This window comes from Cinclus cinclus, chromosome 1, assembly GCF_963662255.1.
Source record: "Cinclus cinclus chromosome 1, bCinCin1.1, whole genome shotgun sequence".
In the NCBI taxonomy this organism is placed as follows: Eukaryota; Metazoa; Chordata; class Aves; order Passeriformes; family Cinclidae; genus Cinclus; species Cinclus cinclus.
This window is the reverse complement of record NC_085046.1, coordinates 146,460,508-146,478,584: the sequence shown is the minus strand read 5'-3', so window position 1 is coordinate 146,478,584 and position 18,077 is coordinate 146,460,508. Positions and strand designations below refer to the sequence as shown.

At 39.2% G+C, this 18,077-nt stretch overlaps 1 protein-coding gene across 1 annotated transcript in view; it reads left to right on the top strand.

Annotated features, from left to right (window-relative positions):
- FAM135B (family with sequence similarity 135 member B) overlaps window positions 1-18,077 on the top strand; it is a 124,510-nt gene that overhangs the window by 49,993 nt on the left and 56,440 nt on the right. Inside the window, exons 3-5 of the mRNA XM_062504138.1 lie at window positions 7,562-7,701; window positions 13,208-13,278; window positions 15,281-15,454. Of these exons, the coding sequence (XP_062360122.1) occupies window positions 7,562-7,701; window positions 13,208-13,278; window positions 15,281-15,454 (385 nt within the window). The remainder of the gene's footprint in view (window positions 1-7,561; window positions 7,702-13,207; window positions 13,279-15,280; window positions 15,455-18,077) is intronic.

Here is an 18,077-nt window from a genome sequence, read left to right as displayed (position 1 = left end):
GGAGGAATTTTTATCAAGGAGAAATGAAAATCCCAGTTGAAATTTGCAAGTTACCACTATTTGATTAGTATTGGTGGAGACCTATAATTAGCTCTTATTTAAGAAGGCATATGGCTCCAACAGATGGTAAAGGAAAAAGAGAAAGTTAGATAAACAAGGATATTTGCACAGTTTTCTGATCTCTTCTGCTTATATTTTGCAGCACAGTGCTTGCTTAGGTCCTGGAAAGATGGCCTACTCTTCATATGAAAAATACTTATGTGTCTTAATTTTCTCTAAATATACCAAAATAGTATGGCCTGCAAGTATTTCAGAATTCTGACAATAATAGAAAACTTTAGGTGACAAGGGAACTTAGAAAATCCATATATTTTTGGTAGGGGTTCTGAGCAAGAACCCGCTCTGCTCGTGAGGTTAGTGGGAATTTCAGATGGGAAAGGCCAAGGAACAGGACAGAATGGTCATGGGTGGGTGAGACAGGTGATCATCTGTGAGGGAGATTTTGGTTATGTTTATGGCAGTACCAACCAGTATGCTGTGTGCTGTAGAGAGCACTCAGATTACTGCGAGTCCAGACTGAGATTTTAAATGCTCTGGGGAGACCTCACTGCAGCCTTCCAGTACTTGAAAGAGAGAGACATTTTTTACACAAATAGGGGTAGGACAAAGGCAGCAGTTTTAATCTAAAAGAGATTAGATTAGATGTTAGGAAGAAATAGTTTCTTCCCTGTGAGGGTGGTGAGGCCCTGGCACAGCTTGCCCAGAGAAGCTGTGGCTGCCCCATCCCTGGATGTGTTCAGGTCCAGGTTGGATGGGGTTGGAGCAACCTGGTCTAGTGGAAATTGTCCCTTCCCATGGCAGGGGGGTGGAACCAGAGGATCTTTAAAATCTCTTCCAACTCAAAGCATTGTGTGATTCTGTGATTATTTTATGATACTCTCACTCCTGGCTTATTTTCACCCTCCCTGTTCACCTCTGTTGAACTGACTATGCTACTGCTTCCAAGTGGCTCCAGGGTGAGGACAGGTAGCTGGGATTTACCAACAACCAGCTTTGCATGGAGGCAGATTCAGAGAGATCAGATGAACTGCTGACACCACATGTCTGTGTGGGCAGTAACATAAGGTTTGTGGGTAGGAAAGTTTCAAAACGTTCACAGCTCATTCTCAAGTGAGCGCCTTGCAGTGCCCTCCCTCTGTCTGTGCACCAGTGACCTGGGAGGTTGAACCCATCTGCCTTTAAAGGTATCATCTGAGATTTTCCTTTGTGGAAACTCAAGCATAATATGCTTCTCATGGCCATGAATTATGCTGAAATACAAATATTTAAGTGTGGACTGGTATTTATAAAGAAACATTTACAGTAAAGCTCTTTTTACAGCTGCAGGATCTTGATTTCCCTACATTACTGAAGAACATCTCTTTCATTAAAGCAGACCTTAGCAGAATCCTGCTTTTCCATTTATCTGAATAGTAGCCTAATAATACTGCTTTTCCCAGATAGTAAGAGAGATTCAAGAAGTTGCCAGCATTTGAGTAATTATCTAAATTGCAGTGCTGTAGTCATAAAAAACATTAAAGGGGCTAAATCGAAGTTAGATCTGTTTTCCATATGGATTTTTCCTAGCTGTTTAAGCACTCCTTATTTATATTACAACTCTGACACAGTGCTCATGAAACTGCAGAAAGCTAATTCTAGAGAAAGCTGATTGCAAACCTGAAGTTGTCCTTCTAAAAAGCCTGGAGCTGTAATTTTATATTTAGAATAATTTTTTAAAAATTTCTTTCTTTGTTCTCTGCCTTGCATTGGGGATAGGAAGCAATGTAATATTTTCTGCAGCAGTGTGTAAGAACTGAATTGTCAAATTCCTCCTTCCTTACTTTGAAAAGTATTAATTAATAATACTTTTGTGGCCTGCAGAATAGAAGACAGAGTTCAGGTAAATCCTGTGTCTGCTCTTCCTTTTTAAACTCAGAAGTTAAACTATACTAAACAGAAAATGTACAGATGGATATGAGTGTGTTGTTTTCCCATGAAATTCTCAGCATTCTGTATCCAAGACCTACAGGTTTAAAAGAAAACTTGTGCAGGATATAATTTGCTTTGCAGGAGGTTTTAATGTGTTTCCCCTGGAGAAACTAATTTTTCACATTTCATTTAGGTCTCACACTCCTTGTGTAGAGAAATCTAACATTATTAAAAGTTATTCTTAGTATGATAGTAACTTTAAAATAAACCAAAGAACTGACTCCAAGGGTTTTTTTCATGCTTCTAGTGTCTGTTGGAAGCAGAGCTAGAAAGTAATGTGAAGTGAGGTAATGAAAGATTTTTAACTTTCCTTTTCTAACCTCTCCAAATCAAACTCACTGATGGCTTTCAAAGTATCCTCCTATCAGAGGAGCATTCCCTCATGCACTAGTTCTGCACAAGAAATTTATTTCTTTTAAAGCCTTGAAAAAAAAATAAATATGAACAGACCTCCATCACTTCTCAAAAATTAATGCTGCTGGGTAGACCTGGGTTTGCATACTGGGGTGTTTACCATCCTTAAAAACGTTGTTGGTTGACCTTGATTCCAGTTTTCTTTGGCAGGTAGAGACATCATAAGGAAGCACAATCAAAAATGTAATTATGGATTTTAGCTGGTGAGATTGGAGCACTCCAGTCACTGAGATGGCAGACACAATTCAGAGGGCAGAAGAAGCAGCCAATCCTATTGCTTTGCAAACAGCAAGGGCTTATGTGGCTCTGGGGAAATTGTTTATCACCAGATCTCAGCTAAAACAAGATTCTGCCCTTTTAGAGTCTCTTCTTGGCAGAAATCAGAGGTTGAGATATACCTGTGTCATTGTTTGCTCCATGGGAGAGTTATTGATCTAGAACAATAATGAAACTTCTTAAACCACTTTTATAGCAGTTAAAATAAAAATAGTAAAGGAGGGTTCAAATAAATGAATTGTAAATGAAAGTGATATAATTTAGGCATGAAGAAACCAGAGACAGAATGCTATATATGCTCAGAGTTGAAAACATGTATAATTTGGATTTCCTGGAGTGAACAATTGGGATAATTGACAATTGGAGTTTGGGAGAAGGAGTGCTAATCTATCTATTGTGTGCATTAGGATATTGGAAAGTTCAAGGGGACAGTTCTGACCTGCAGAATATCACCATCACCTTCCATTACTTTTCCCTAGAAATGTTTCCCTCTCCTCATATGAATGTGAGTGGTGTGAGGATTCTTTTGGGGAAAATCACATAAATGAGAATATTTGAAACTCCCCCTTCTCCTTCTCCTTCTCCTTCTCCTTCTCCTTCTCCTTCTCCTTCTCCTTCTCCTTCTCCTTCTCCTTCTCCTTCTCCTTCTCCTTCTCCTTCTCCTTCTCCTTCCCCTTCCCCTTCCCCTTCCCATTCCCATTCCCATTCCCATTCCCATTCCCATTCCCATTCCCATCTACCTGAGACATCAATCACCCCAACCCACCTCAGTGCCTTTGTCCTGGCAGTGGTCAGAATTATATGGTTTCTATTCTCACTAAATTAGGCTTTAAATACACAATAAAATAGTTTGCAGGTCACCTATACATAAATTCCTTTCTTGTAAGATTATCTGGAGAGAATTTTTCAAGGGCTTCAAGGATGTAAATAATCTCTCTGTGAATCTTTAAAGAGATGAGTAATTTCTGTATGATGTGCTGCAATAATATTTAGAAACCTCCATCTATAGAAACACCCAGATGGGGAAACTGGGTAGACTAGAGTGTATCTGAGGAATCTTGGAAGATTGTATATGGGGAGGGAGGGAAAGCAGGACACCATAGAGTGACTGGTTTGTGCAAGCACCCTGAGCATCCATAAGTGCAAAGAACCTTTTCCTCCTTCTTTTAAGAAAATGCAGTTGTCCAATAGCCTGTGAAGGAATTTCTAGGAATGATGGGGGGATGGCATGGAAAGAATAGTAAGAGAAGGATGCATAAACAGGCTTTTCTCATTCTCTGAATGCCTGTGGAGCACAACTCTCCTCTTCATACTTGCAATTTTTCTTACAGCCCCGAGAGCTCTTTCACTTTCCAGATAAACTGAAGAACTATTCAAGCCAAAGACAATAAGCAGTAAATGGAATAGACACTTAGAAAGAGGAGACAGGAAAGCAGGATTCTTTCTAGCATAAGGAATACTGCACATGTCCCAAATAAATCTCCTGACAGGGAAATTTACTGATCAAATATTAATTACCACAAAATTAGACTTTGTTTTTTTGAATTCACCAAAGCTCAAGCCTTTGAAACTGTGAAATAAAGGCAGGTCAGTAGAGTTTTAACTCCAGGTCTCACCTGGGAGTGGGAGCTCCCAGCAGTTTCCACACAGTGTGTCTGTCTCCTTTGGGCTTCCTGCAACTGCTGAGATTTTTGAACAGCTGAGATTGTACTAGAAAGAGATGTGGGAAAACCCATGGTTCCAGTCTTCTCTCTCACACCGTCCTGTGCTTTGTGTCAAGGGACAGAGGTCCTTGTGTGAGCAGGGTATACACCCACTGTGTCTTCTGCCAGCAACCCTTTCTGAACAATGGCAGCTGTGGCAAACGCCAGCCTCAGTGCCACTGTCTGTCAGCAGACACTCCTGGGGTTTAGAGAGATGTAGGTTTCAGAAGGAATCCCAGGAACTAGGGGAAGTTTGAAAAAGGTACCAGGATGATGATGTTTTCCTGAAGTAGACTAAGGAAGGACATGTTTGGAGAAGGAACCGCTTCCAGTTAGTGCAAGAAGCTGAAGCAGAGTTGTGTAGCCTGGTCCCTGTCTGTACCTGGAAGCACAGAATACACCAGTAAGTGCTGCAGCCTGAAGGAAAATATCTGTGGAGATGTTGTCATTCCCCTTTGGTTTGAGAGTCAGGATCCCTGCTTTGCTGACAGTATTGCCAAGACTGCCAGGCTGCCCTCTGAGGAAATTGCTGCTGCAGCCTTAGGTCATACTCGAAGAGAGGAAGAAACCACCTGTGGCCACTTAAGTAGGCAGGGATGAGTGTGTTTAGGAGAGGATCAGTCACTCATCTGCTGTAATTGTCTGCCAGATGGCTGCAGAGGAGGTCGCCCTGCTTAAAACAGAGCAATGTTTGGCTCTGTAGCATCATACTCTGATTTGAGGCAGCCCCAAACACTGTGGCGTGACATTGACTTTGACCTTTCCAACAAGAGAAATGAATCCTTATGCTACCTTGCAAATCCAGCTCCTAAAGCAGTTGCACACGTGGAGTGGTCTGCTCAGGAGTGTGTTTGAAAAGAAAATGAGATTAAACTTTCCATCTGAGAAGAGTGTCTGTGTATCAATATCCAAATCAAATAACATAAAGTTTCTTTTGTCTGCCAGCTAGGAGTAAGAATGCATTATACCTCTAATGATTTTTGCAGTGGCTGTAATATCATGAGGTTTAAATTAAAATAAATATGACTAAATGCTTTTGAAGAACTAATCAGGCTGAAACATTCTAGCCTTACTGGTGTAGCACATGAAAATAAATTTGTATTTATCTAGGCTGCCTGGATTTATGCATAAGTATGCATGACTAGTGTGCAGATTGGGTGGTGGGAAGAGAATAGCAGGATTAAATACTTGGGCTGCTCCTGGGTGTGTTCGACAAAAGTCAATAATAGGAAAATTATTTGAATGTAGCCTGGATGACAGCACTATGGTTCTGCTAATTAATTACTTCAGATATTATTGGTCTTATTGTTGTTTAGTCAGTTCTACCCCATATGATTTTTTTTCTTTTTTGAGATATTTCAGTGTCCATGCTATTCCAGTTCCAGCAGATTGGCACCACAAAATTAATGACAAATTCCATTCACTTGTCTACTTTTCTTCTGTACCTTTTTATTTGTTAGTGGAGTTTTGTTTTTTTTTTTGTTATTTGTTAGTGGAATTTTTGTTTTTGTTTGTTTGTTTGTTTGGTTTTTTTGTTGTTGTTTTGAAGTCCTTTCTGTTCTTTTATTTTTATTCCCTCTAACCAAACTTTCCATTGTAAAATATTTAATCCTCTGTCAGTCTTGACTCACTGACCTATGATAGCAAATTATGTACAAATCTCAGCAGAATAGACCTGTCCTGATTTGAAACTTGACAAAACAGCAGCCCCTGGACTTTTATTTTACCACAGCTTGTGGTCCCAAAACAATTCTGCAAAGGGGCAAATTCCAAGAAGTACCTTCTGAAAAGCTATACTTTTTAAAATACATTGCCTTCTGACGTTTTGATGGTCATCACACGTCTGTCTGCTTCTGAAGGACTAGTCTTGGCATACCTTTTTGAGCACCCCTTCTCAGGAGAGTTCCAAAATACCATTTTCTATATTCAAAAGCTCAGATTCCTACAGGACTGAGTGCTGGGAAGGGACAAAACCTTTGCTTTTACTCTGAGTAAATTTTGTGACCTATTGTTGCTTTGGGGCTACTAAAGTAGAATAAGCAAGGGATTCTGATTACCAGCCAAGACAAACCTTGAAAGTTCCTAACTCTGGTGCCCAATTGTTCATTTAAAAGTCACACAATCATTGCAGACTCCTCTGGAAGGCATTAACTGTACTACAAGTTGTTACCTCCAATGTGAGTGTGCATATCTCAGCAAGCCAGGTTTTATTTTTCTCTTACTGAAAGGGGAATTGATCAAAAACAGTAGACTTGAAGCAAAAAAATTCCTTGGTATAAAGCATGTAAGGGTTTTTTTTTTTTGTTTTGTTTTGGTGGGTTTTTTGTTAATTTTATTTTTTTAATGATGTCCTAAATTCCATAGGCTCCATTGTAACCAAAACAAAATATGTACACTGAAGACACCTAAAAATGAAAAAGGATAAATCCCATCTGAGTTTATGTAATGTTTATTTGTGATGATGTGGTACATCAGCACACAGGTGATGATATTGGCTGAATTTGATGTGGAGAAGCTTAGAGTTTTGCTTCTTGAGTTCCTTTGATTTATCCAATTCTTTTGGACAAAATTGGCATCTCTCATATGTGCCAAGGACCTGAAGGATTACACAGGTATCTTGAAAACAAGGACTGTATTTTTACATTTCTGTATTTTAAGATGCCTCTGCACTTCTGGTTTCTACATTCAACATCTGCTACTGACTATTGTCCACCCTCCTAAAAAGTAACTCCTGGGAGTACCAGAGACGACAGGAAGCTCCCTCTTCTGTAAGATGCCCATTGCAGACAAAAGATGAAGTTTCAGAGCTGGACTCCCACAGTCCTCATGGTGCTGGGTGCACCAAGTTAAACATTTGATGTTTTAGCTTTTATTAGAAATAAAGCTAACAGGATAAATGCTGTCACAGGACCAAGTATTCTCACTTTGAAATCCAGCCTGCCTACAGTTTAACATTTGTTTTCTTTAAATATCATGTCTGTGAACCTTCAACCAACAATAACAACCTGCTCTACTACCATTAATTATTAAGAATGCAAGTGTTTAATTAGAAGTATTACCTAGGTAACCCTGGAGTGAAATCATAGGATAAAAAATAATCTCCCTGCTGAAATCACACCAGGAGTCTGTGTTTTGTGCAGGTGATTCCAGCCTTTGCTCGGCCTGCATTCATGAAAACAACGTTTACAGCAGAATATTTCAGATTTTGTACAGAAATGAAGAGATCATTCTTAATGAGTCAATGAACTTCAGAGTGCACCTGCTTCTGGATGGTGAAAGGGTGAGTTGTTTTGGGATGCACATAAAAAGCATCAGGGCTGGGATTCCTCTTAATTAACTTTACATGTGCAAGGTATCTCCCTTTCAGAAGTTGTGAAGAAGTCCATGTACTGCCAGAGGTCTCATGAATGCAGCTGGTGGAGGGAAAGGCACAGTTTATCTGATCAATACACCAGCAGCTGCATCAGAAGGAGACTGACTGTCCTGTACCCATCAATCCCTGTGATTTATTTGTTTGTACATGCTGACACTGTAAAACTCTGCATGAGGTTATATAGAGCCTCTGCATTGTGCCTGCTTATGAGGAACAGGCTACGCCTTGGCTTTCCAGTGGAATAAGATGTTGACATACACTGGTAAATCAGAATATCAGAAACTCAATTGTCTCAACCATAATTTGTAATTTGTGCATTGGATCATTCACTTAACACAGCTGTGCTGCTCAGCCCCACCTGAAAAAACTGGGAGTCTGCTGCATCTTTCTAGGACCAGCTACTACTGCCACCCATTACTATTAGTCTCTTCTCCTCTCTTTCATGACTGAAATTTTCCAGCTACCCAGCCCCTTTCTATCCTTCAGAGGCCTTTGTCCTTGGTGCTCCTGACTGCAGGAGCCCATGGGACAGCTGCTGGAGCTTTCCCTTCCTTATAGTCCATGTACAACCCTTTTGCTCTCTGTGGTACCTCAGCATCAACATGTCCATCCTGAGACCCTTCTCCCCTTCTTCCATCCACTCCTTCAGCCAACAGGAGAACTCACACAAGGTGAGAACACGACCTGAGATACCCAGGTTGTAGAGTCCCTTTGGTTTAATCTCACTGATGTGAAATCAAAGCCTTGCAGGAGCAATTCCTGCTCCAGGAGCTACAAGGGTGGAGCAATCTTTGTTCATAGAGAGCACTGTTTTACTGAAATCTTAAATAGGAAAGGGAGAGAGTGTCACAGTAGAATGGCATTCAGGTATGTCCAATGTGCCATCACTGTGCTTTGCCAGCCCAAGAACTCGTACAAGATGTATGGCATTGGTCTCAGTGGTGACAAGAGACATGACAACAGCATCTTTGCCAAATCAGCTTGTTGTCAAAAAGAGGCACTGTGAGTTACACAGCCAGTGTGAATCATGTGCTGTGTGTGGAACTCAGGGCCAGAGACACCCACCAGTCCTTTGTATAGCTTTCTATTTGATTATGATGAGATTTAAAATTTCTTTTTTTGTCCTATTTCAAAGCATATATATGTGTCTGTGTGTTATATGTAGATCTAAATTAAAACATCTTGAGAATCCAATTTTAGCTTAACATGCTTCCTTTTCGCTCCCACATTCGTTTTGCTGTTTTGCTTTGATTTCTTTTTTTATGATGGTGTTGTCAATTTATTCCTCCCTAAAACTGTTGGTTTTTGGTTATGTGAAAAATTGCTAAATGCAAGTCTACCAATATATGTTAGGAAAATGTCCCAACATGCTTTATTCAATATTAATTTTATCCTTCCTCTGTGGAATACGTCTGAGTAAATACCCCTCACTTCAAATTACAGCAGTTTCCACTGTGTTGAACAGGGATGATTTCTGATGATTTTTGCATCATTATTCAGGAAAGTTGTGCACCTCAAGAAATGGAAAATCAAAAATATCCCACAAGATGCCTCACAGCTAAAACTCATTGACACTCTTGATGTGCTGTGTGCAGCACCACTTGGCTTTCCACAGGAGATTCCTTGGGAAGAGGACAGCTTCCCACTTCTGTACTTTCAGAGTGGATTTGCACAAAGAAACTCAATTTTTCTGTGTGGTGAACTAACTTTGGGTTTTCATGGATGTAGAATAAGAGGGTAAACAGGTATCTTTTTCCAGATGAGTTGCTGAAGGCACTCTAAAGAATCAAATACAAAAAAATAATGTTCCATAAAATTTTTTGTGTATTGAGCAGATTAGCAGAATTCACTTCTGTTTAATTCTCCTAGGCTTCTTCTTTCTGCTTGGATGTCTTGGCCTCCACAGCTTTGTAAATTTGATATAAATGTGGGAGAGACCAACGTGTGCCACTACTACATCCACAACTACTCAGAGACAGTTTTGTATGTTTGTCACATAAGCTCCAATGTTGGATGAAATCCTTGCAATGTGGTGTTGGCATGTCAGCTAGAGATTTTTGAAGTGTTTTAAATATCATCTGTGTTCATAACTCTTAATTTATTTAGCACACAACAGATGTGATTCCTTTTTTTTTGTGCCTCTTGTGTGCTCTGGTGATTTTTCTTGGTTGAAGGTGAAGGTTCTGTTCACTGTTTTTTTTCTGTGGATGGATTATGATAAATAGACAAAGGAGTTTGAGCAATGAAAGTATTGAGTTCATACACTCCATGCAGTTTCTGCTGTCAGAACTGGAATTATCCAATATTATATTAAAGGGAACATTGTTCCTCCTGGTGTTCAGATACTTTTGCTGATTAGATGTTTTGCTGAGATAGACCAAAATAACCCCAAACAAGCAAAAACAACCAAACCAGAAAACCAATGTGAGTGTCCAAATTAGATTTTTTTTTTGTTTTGTTTTGTTTTGTGGGTTTTGTTTGTTTGTTTGTTTTATTTTTTTTCTGTTCTCTCCCTCCTCCTCTAGCATAACCCTAGATACACTTAAATATGTAAATACTTTTTTTTTTTCTTTTTGCCTGGTATTAAATGGAAGAAAGCATTATTATCTGCTTAGAAGTGGCACTGAACATACCTTTCACCATGTGAATGGTAAATGGTGCTTTAAAATTCTTGGGTTTTTTTGATGTCTTTTTCTATATTGTCCCAACATACAGCATTTCTTGAATTCAAAGGAAACAATATTGCAGGGCTGAGGCAGAATTTATTGCTACATAGAACGCTAATTTATTTTCATAAGTTTTGCTTTCTTTTTTATTAGAGAAGAAGCTTTGCCTCTTTCATTGTGCAGTAGAACAGATAACTTGTCTGGCTTCTTCATTGCTGGCCCTACTCAGGGAAAATTTAGTAGCATGGAGAGAACAGAGTGAGGCAAGCTGGAATATGACTGTATATTGGATTTTGTATTTTACAGAGAAATTTAAGTGATCTGGGACATCCAGATCATTCAGTTTGACACTCTGGCTAAATTATTAAATTTTAGGGATGGAAAAAGAAAATGTTGCCTCTGTAGTGAGAACTGTGACCAGTTTTACGTGGGATTTTGCAATATTCTGATCAGTCTGATTTCAATACAGTTTTGGGATTAAAAATATCTAATTTATGCATCTCACTGCATTCCCCCATGCAGTGAGGAGTATTTCTTGGTCTCTCAGGCATCTGCTTGCTGCCTCAAGGAGTTGAGGCGAGTACCACCAGCTACTGAACTTGTTTTGAGCACAGCCTCAGATCTCAGTGGCTGTTGCAGGGGCTCAGCAGTGTTGGGCACAGACCCAAAATTTCATCCCCTTTATTTGGAGGAGGAGGTTTGCTTTGTCTGAAGCACTATACTTAATTCCTATTTTAAATTCAGAATGCAGCTTCAGTAATGATTACTTTTTTTTTTTTTTTTGCCACTGCCAGACACTATGATTTTTAGTGAGCACAACTCATTGGAAAGGAAAAAAAATAAGTATTTTTTCTTTTTTTTTTTTTTTTTTAATAAAGGGTGTACTTCCGGGTGTTTTGAGACAATCACAAAAGAGAAAGCACATTTTCAGCATATAGAAGTGGGAATTTTCCCTTCACATCTCTATGCCTGTGGCCATGGTAGAAGAAATACCATATTACTTCAGAAGGGATTAAATTTGACATCTTTCTGATTTTTTCCAAAGCACAATCAATCCTTGATTCTCAATTTTCTTACTTCAACAGGTAAAGATTGTACATTGTCAATGTAATTTCACCTTTAGAAAACCTGGCTAAAAATGGTTTATGCTATTTATTTTGTGAATCCTACCTGTCAGAGCAGAGTAGATGCCTCTGATATTGCCTTCAGAGCATTTTTAGTGTAGTTTGTGCACTGTTGTTAAGAAGATGATGATCATCTTTGGAAAGCAGAAATCATCTTGCCTGTTTTAAATAATCTAAAATGCAAATGTATCTAGACCAAGATATTTCTGCAAGCTCTATCTATTGTCAGCGGAAAGAGACAGGCACAAACAGAAATTAATTGTCCTTCTCCAGTGGGTACCACGGGATAGAACAGGTCACTCTCTGCCTCTGCTTGCCACCAGCAGAAGACAGAACCCATAGATCTCATCTCACCATTATGTGGTGAAAACTGGGTAAAAATAAGTTGCATTTATAATACCACCTTGGTTAATAACGTCAATTTTTCACATTTATTTCTGCGCACCTCCTGCTGTATTCTGTCATGCTATAAAGGGTGTTTACATTCACAGAAAAATACTATTTGGTTATAAAATGTGTATTTTTTGTTCATATTTCCATTTAAGTTGTTAGAAATGATATTTTTTTATTCTATTAAACCTATTTTTCTTGATGAAAGAAATTTCAAAAGAGTGAATAAGAAAGTGCTGGACAGCTTAATCCTCTTCTAATTTAATTTATTTATTTCCACTGATTACAGTTATTTTAACTGTATCAATCTGGGATGTGTTATCCAGTCTAGTTCTTTCTTGGTGAAGGTAATGCACTAGCTCTAGCACTGTCTCCAAAAGTCCAATCAAATTATTTTATTGACAATAAAAGAAAGGTAATTTTACTGGTAGGATGTGTAAGATGAGTTAGAATGGAAGTCCCAGTGAGTCAGACAGGATTTCTTCAGTGGTTTTGGTGAGCAGAATACTGCCACATGTAGACATGGTCTGCCATTAGACTTCTGTTTTAGTTTTGAAAACAACCAAGGCCTTTGAGTTTTGGAAAGAAAATGGTCTGCATGAGAATCAATGACAAACCATCTCCATGAATCTGCTAAGGGCCTGAAAGAGAGACCGTGGGGCAGGAAAGCACTGGTTTGCTGAGACATAAACTCAAAGATCAGTGATGAGTGATCAGAGATTTCCACAATTATTTGAACCATTTCTGAGCATTTTAAGCTGTAACCTTTGAAATTTGTATTTGTTACAGGTAGGTAACCACACGGATTTGTGGCTGTTTCTCATCCAGGAAAACCTGGTCCTTGCTTTCTTTCAGCTGCTCAGATAACCCAAACAAGGGCTCACTCAGTGAGGGGCAGCAGCCTCAGAAATGCTCCCCTGGCTCGAGGTGTGCAAAAGCAAGGACCCAACAAATGCAGAGCTCGATGCTCTCTGGTTCCTCTTGTCTGGAGTGACTTTTTTGACATGTCATGGCACCCGGGGACAGATAACATCTCTGTCTGCTCTGATTCCCTCTGACTCCTTCAGTAATTATCTTGACTCAATGTCACATTTGCTTCTTTCTGCCTCTGCTGTCATGCTGCTGTCACTGTGTGGTTTTGCCTTTGCTCTTATCAGAAAAACCCACCCACCTTTGCCTTCTGTGTTGTAGGTGCCAACTTACAAAGGCAACCTTGTCTGTCTGTTTTTGCAGGTGGAAGATGCATTGAATGAGGCAGACTTTCAGCTCAAACTGGACCTGCACTTTACTGATAATGAACAACAGTAAGTGCTGGTTTAAAACTCAGTTGGTAATGTGGGGGTCTGTTCAAATGGAAAATTACTTTGTTGAAATGAGTCCTTTTTAAAAAAGGAGAGCTTTGTTAAGGCTTCTGTTTGCCTTAGAGTGGAAGGCAAGTGTTTTCCTGTTTCTTCTCTCTGTATTTGAAGTATGTCTTGTATTCCTGCTTAAAAGAAGAACATTTTTTTTTCACCTTGAAGTGCAAGTTTCCCAAAGGTTTTAAGTGTTGCTCCTATATCTGCTGCAGTTAAAGGGAATATCATCATTGACCTCCATGTGGTGTGGGTCTGTGAGTCAGGAATGCATTTATCTCAGGAGGTAATGAAGTATTTTCTCACTGAAGACAGGAATTATGAATATGCTAAACACTTGTCTTCTATTAAGAAAATAGCCTCTAAATTTTAGGAGGAAGTAGTTTTCCTATTGAATTTGATTTCCTCTGACTGAATTTGATTCTGTATTCTTAGGTGAAGTGGGAGTAGCATCCCTTCCTGAGACATAGTGGGAAGTGTGATCCCAGATGTTATTGAACCTCACTGAATCAGGGAGAAGGGTTCCAGTGACTTGAGTAGCATTTCTGGGGAGTGGGAAGGGATGCAGAGAAATCATCTGAGCTGTGTTTCATGCTGGGACTGTCCCCATGGGATTTTAATCATACCCACAGAGCACACAAACAAATTTCAAGAACACATTTCTGTTATCTTCAAGATACAGAAAGAGAAAACTTGTTTTCTCAGGCAGGGGGGACTTGACTATCAGTGCTTACGAGTCTTGAAGAGAGAAAACAATCATTAAGTTACATCCAAAAATAAAAAGAACTGAAGCATTTAAGTTATGGAATTATGCTCTAGACCATACAGCTAATTTTTGTTATCACCTGAAAAATTACTGTTATTTGCTATAAACAAAATAGTGACTTTTAGAAAACTGTATTCTGCAAATATCATTGAAGCATTTCCTAGAACTAACCATGCACCACCCAAACATCTATTCCTAGGTTTTGTTACCTCTGGGAAACAATTGGCTTCAGAAGTGTCTTCAATGCTTTAAAATAATTCGTCTTTAGAAGTTTTGCTTGCATTGAGAGGGTCTGCTTAGGCACACTCCAGTTTACAGCTCAGTCTCCTGTCCTGTAGATGACTCAGATGTCATGTGGTTGGCTGCACACAAGGATGGTTATTTTGGAATAGTTATAAACAAGCTTTAATGTAAAGTCTGGAGTTTTATCTACTGAAAAAAAAAAAAAACAACCTCAAAAAAAAAAAAAAAAAACACAAAACCAAACCAAACCAAACCAACAAACAAAAACAACAACAACAAAAAACCAAACCAAAAAAAAAAAACAAACCCAAAAAAACCAACCCAAAACCCAGAGAAGCATATCCAATTTCTCCTGTTTCTCTGCAGTTACTTCAATTGCTCTTTTGAATTTTGACCTCTTCCAAAAAAGATTTTTCAGGTTGACAAACAGGAAAATACTCTGAATATTTTCAGCTGTGTTCTACACAGGACTGCTTCTAACTCTCACAGATTGCCTGAGCTGATTGTTCTTACAAAGAAAAACACAAGCAGTGTGGTATCCCATCTATGAACACTCAAATAATCCAAACAGTTTTCTAAATGCATTTCCTTCTGTTATTTAGATCTTGATGTGCCTACTAGTGCATAGCTGGACATCAAGGGCAATCACCAGGGAAAAGCAGAATTGTGTCGCATCTGTTCTTCCTTTATACTGTGTAGTAATATATAACTCTGCATATGTTCTTTATTTTTTAATATTTCTATTTATATTAATTATATCGATGTTAGTATTAATATTTATGTTTGGCACAAGTACAGCACAAGATGCTCTTCAGTTATGTTAACCCTGATGAAGCTGGGGAGGGACGAAATTTCACCTGAAGCCTCTGTCTGCTGCCTGTAACACGTCACAGGCTGTGACAGCTCAGCCTTTCACTGACCCTTGTGAACCCCTTTCCCTTGCAGGCTGAGGGATGTCCCAGCCATCCCCATGATCAGCAGCCGCACGCTGTGTCTGCACTTCCACCCCCGCAGAGGGCTGCACCACCACGTTCCTGTCATGTTTGACTATTTCCACCTGTCCGTGGTCTCTGTCACAGTGCACGCCTCCCTGGTGGCTTTGCACCAGCCTCTCATCAGGTAATGGGCACAGCAATGTCAGTGGGGAGGCAGAGGAGGCTCCTCTGCTGAGTTCTCTCATACAATTTGCTCATTTGATGGGAGAAGAATGATGGGAGAGAATAGTTTAATTTAAAGGTTTTTGGTCCTGGGCTGGGAGTCTGGAGATTGGGGTTTAGAACCAAACTGACACATTCTTCTTCCCTTGGTAAAACATGGGGAGTCTGGTCAAAAATTGCAAACTTTTGGGAAAGAGGCTAAGAATTTGGATTAGTCTTGATCTCTATTCCCCACCTGTAATGAGGAGAGTGCAAATTGTGTTTTCCTTGGCTGTTTCTCCTCTTTAGTCTAAAAGCAACTAAAAGCATTTACATTGCTCCTCTCTGATGGTTTGTAAAGCATTCAGGACAACTGCACTCATCCATGGCCTCTGTGCATGAGCATAATTTATAAAGTGGTTAGGAGGAGGCACACAGAAGTCAGCTCTGGCTAAGGGTCCACTGGATTTCCTTTGCAGCATCATCTGGTTTGACTATGCAATGCTATAGTACCAGTCCCATGGGGTCTAGGTGTGACTTATGTTATCTGTTTCATAATGACAAGAAAATAATTCAGAACTCCTTCAAATAAAACAGAGCTGGAGTTCAATATTCTCTAATGCCTAGAGCAGGTGGAGGGAAGCAAAGGTCTTTCTTTTCTTAGAGCCCAATCTTGTCAGCACGTGAGATAGAGAGGGCTGGGAGGGAGGGAACTCCTTTGATTTTGAGGCAAAATACAGTGTTCAGATTTGTTCAGCTTCCCTTAACTCCCGCAAGGTCTTTCTTCCCAAATGACCAAGTGATCTTAATTTTGTCAAATACTGTGCAAAGAGCACAGTGTCAGAAAAGAAAAATGGATCTGTAGAGTTTGTTTTCCTGAGGTTTTGTGTTTTGACTTAATAATTCTTTGCTTCAGTTCTCCATTAGTGTAAAGGAATTGCTTGAACATGATGCCACAAAATGAATTTGGATTGTAAGAGGTTGAGCTTGAGGCTGTGAGAAGCCGAGAAGTTGTGGATGCCCCATTCCTAAAACTGTTCAAGGTCAAATTGGATGGGGCTTTGAGCAACCTGGTCTAGTGGAAGGTGTCCCTGCCCATGGCAGGAAGGTTGAAACTAGATTACCTTTCAGGTCCCTTCCAAACCAAACCATTCTAAGGTTCTATGATTCTGTGAGATGTGACAGGGATGTGTCTCATATCAGCAGATCAGACTGACATATCTGTGTTCTGCTGATGTGGTACAGGTAACTGCTGTATCTCTGATTTTCTATGTGTTGACTTTTTAAACAGTGAATTAGTTTGTAACAGACTACTTCTAACCACATAGTTTTGATCAGAAAATTTCCTCATTGTTCTACTATAGGAAAGGATGAAAGAACAATTGCTTAAGAGACTTAATGACTATTTTCAGTTCTGTGCTATCCTCTAATGAATGGGGTTGCACAGCCTTGTTACTGTTATTAGGCATAAATCACACGATGAGCAACTGTTCCATTAGTCAGATTATTATAGCTTTTAAAATACTATTTTGTGGACATTTGTGAAGTATACAATGTACTTACTTAATGTGGTGGAATGAAGATTTTTGACAGCACAATATACAGTCTCATTTGCTTAAGGCCATAAAATCATTTAAAGTGTGATAGCAAGGATTTATCTTCTTCTTGATAAATATTCCAAACCCAAAGAGTTTTTATATCATGAATTCTCTAAGTATAAATCAGGATGAAGACATTAATGTAAAATAAATGGCACTTCCAAGCACTCTAAAACAAAACCAGCCAATTAAAACTTATTTGGGTTTCCCACAGCTCACAACTTTCCTTTTTATCATTTATCATTGGAGTTTATTAGGAGCATAAAAAAATTAAGTATTCAATCAGATTTTAATTTTTCATAACACAATAGAACCTGAATGACTAGAGAGTCTTTTTTTGATCACATTATAGAAAAATATAAACCCCAAATCATACAATCACAGAATGGATTGGATTGGAAGGAACCTTAAAGATCATTTAGTTTGAGCCCTCCAGACATGGTCAGGGACACCTAGATCAGGCTGTTCAGAGCCCCATCCAGGCGGTCCTTGAACACATCCAAGGAAGTGAGGATAGTTACATTATGAAGGAAAAATATATCTATACAGTATTTCACTGTAGTTTTGTTGGCTACCTTGAAATGCCCCATCATGCTACATACTTTGTGTGTATATACTCATTATTCCTACACATATCTATAGATCCATATTCAAAATTTCAACAGTTCTGGACCTACCCTGAAAATAATTAAGTAAAATTGAAATTCACTGCTGTATTGAAGTTTTCCTGCAACATCATTTTGCCTGAAGCACATCTATCAGCTCACATAAGCCCTGTGGACTTAACTTTTCCTGTTTTGTCAGCTATGTTGGCAAATTAGACACCCTTGTTCAAGTTCATCCATGTTGTTTAAGGGGGAAAACCAGCAAGACCAATTCAGGCCTTTCCCTTCAGGGTAATGTAACAGGTGCTGCTGGGGGAACCTTCCCAGGGTGCCTCCTGCTTCTTTGACAAGTGAACATTTTGATATTGATGTTTGTTCTGGTTAAAAATTCTGATATCATAAA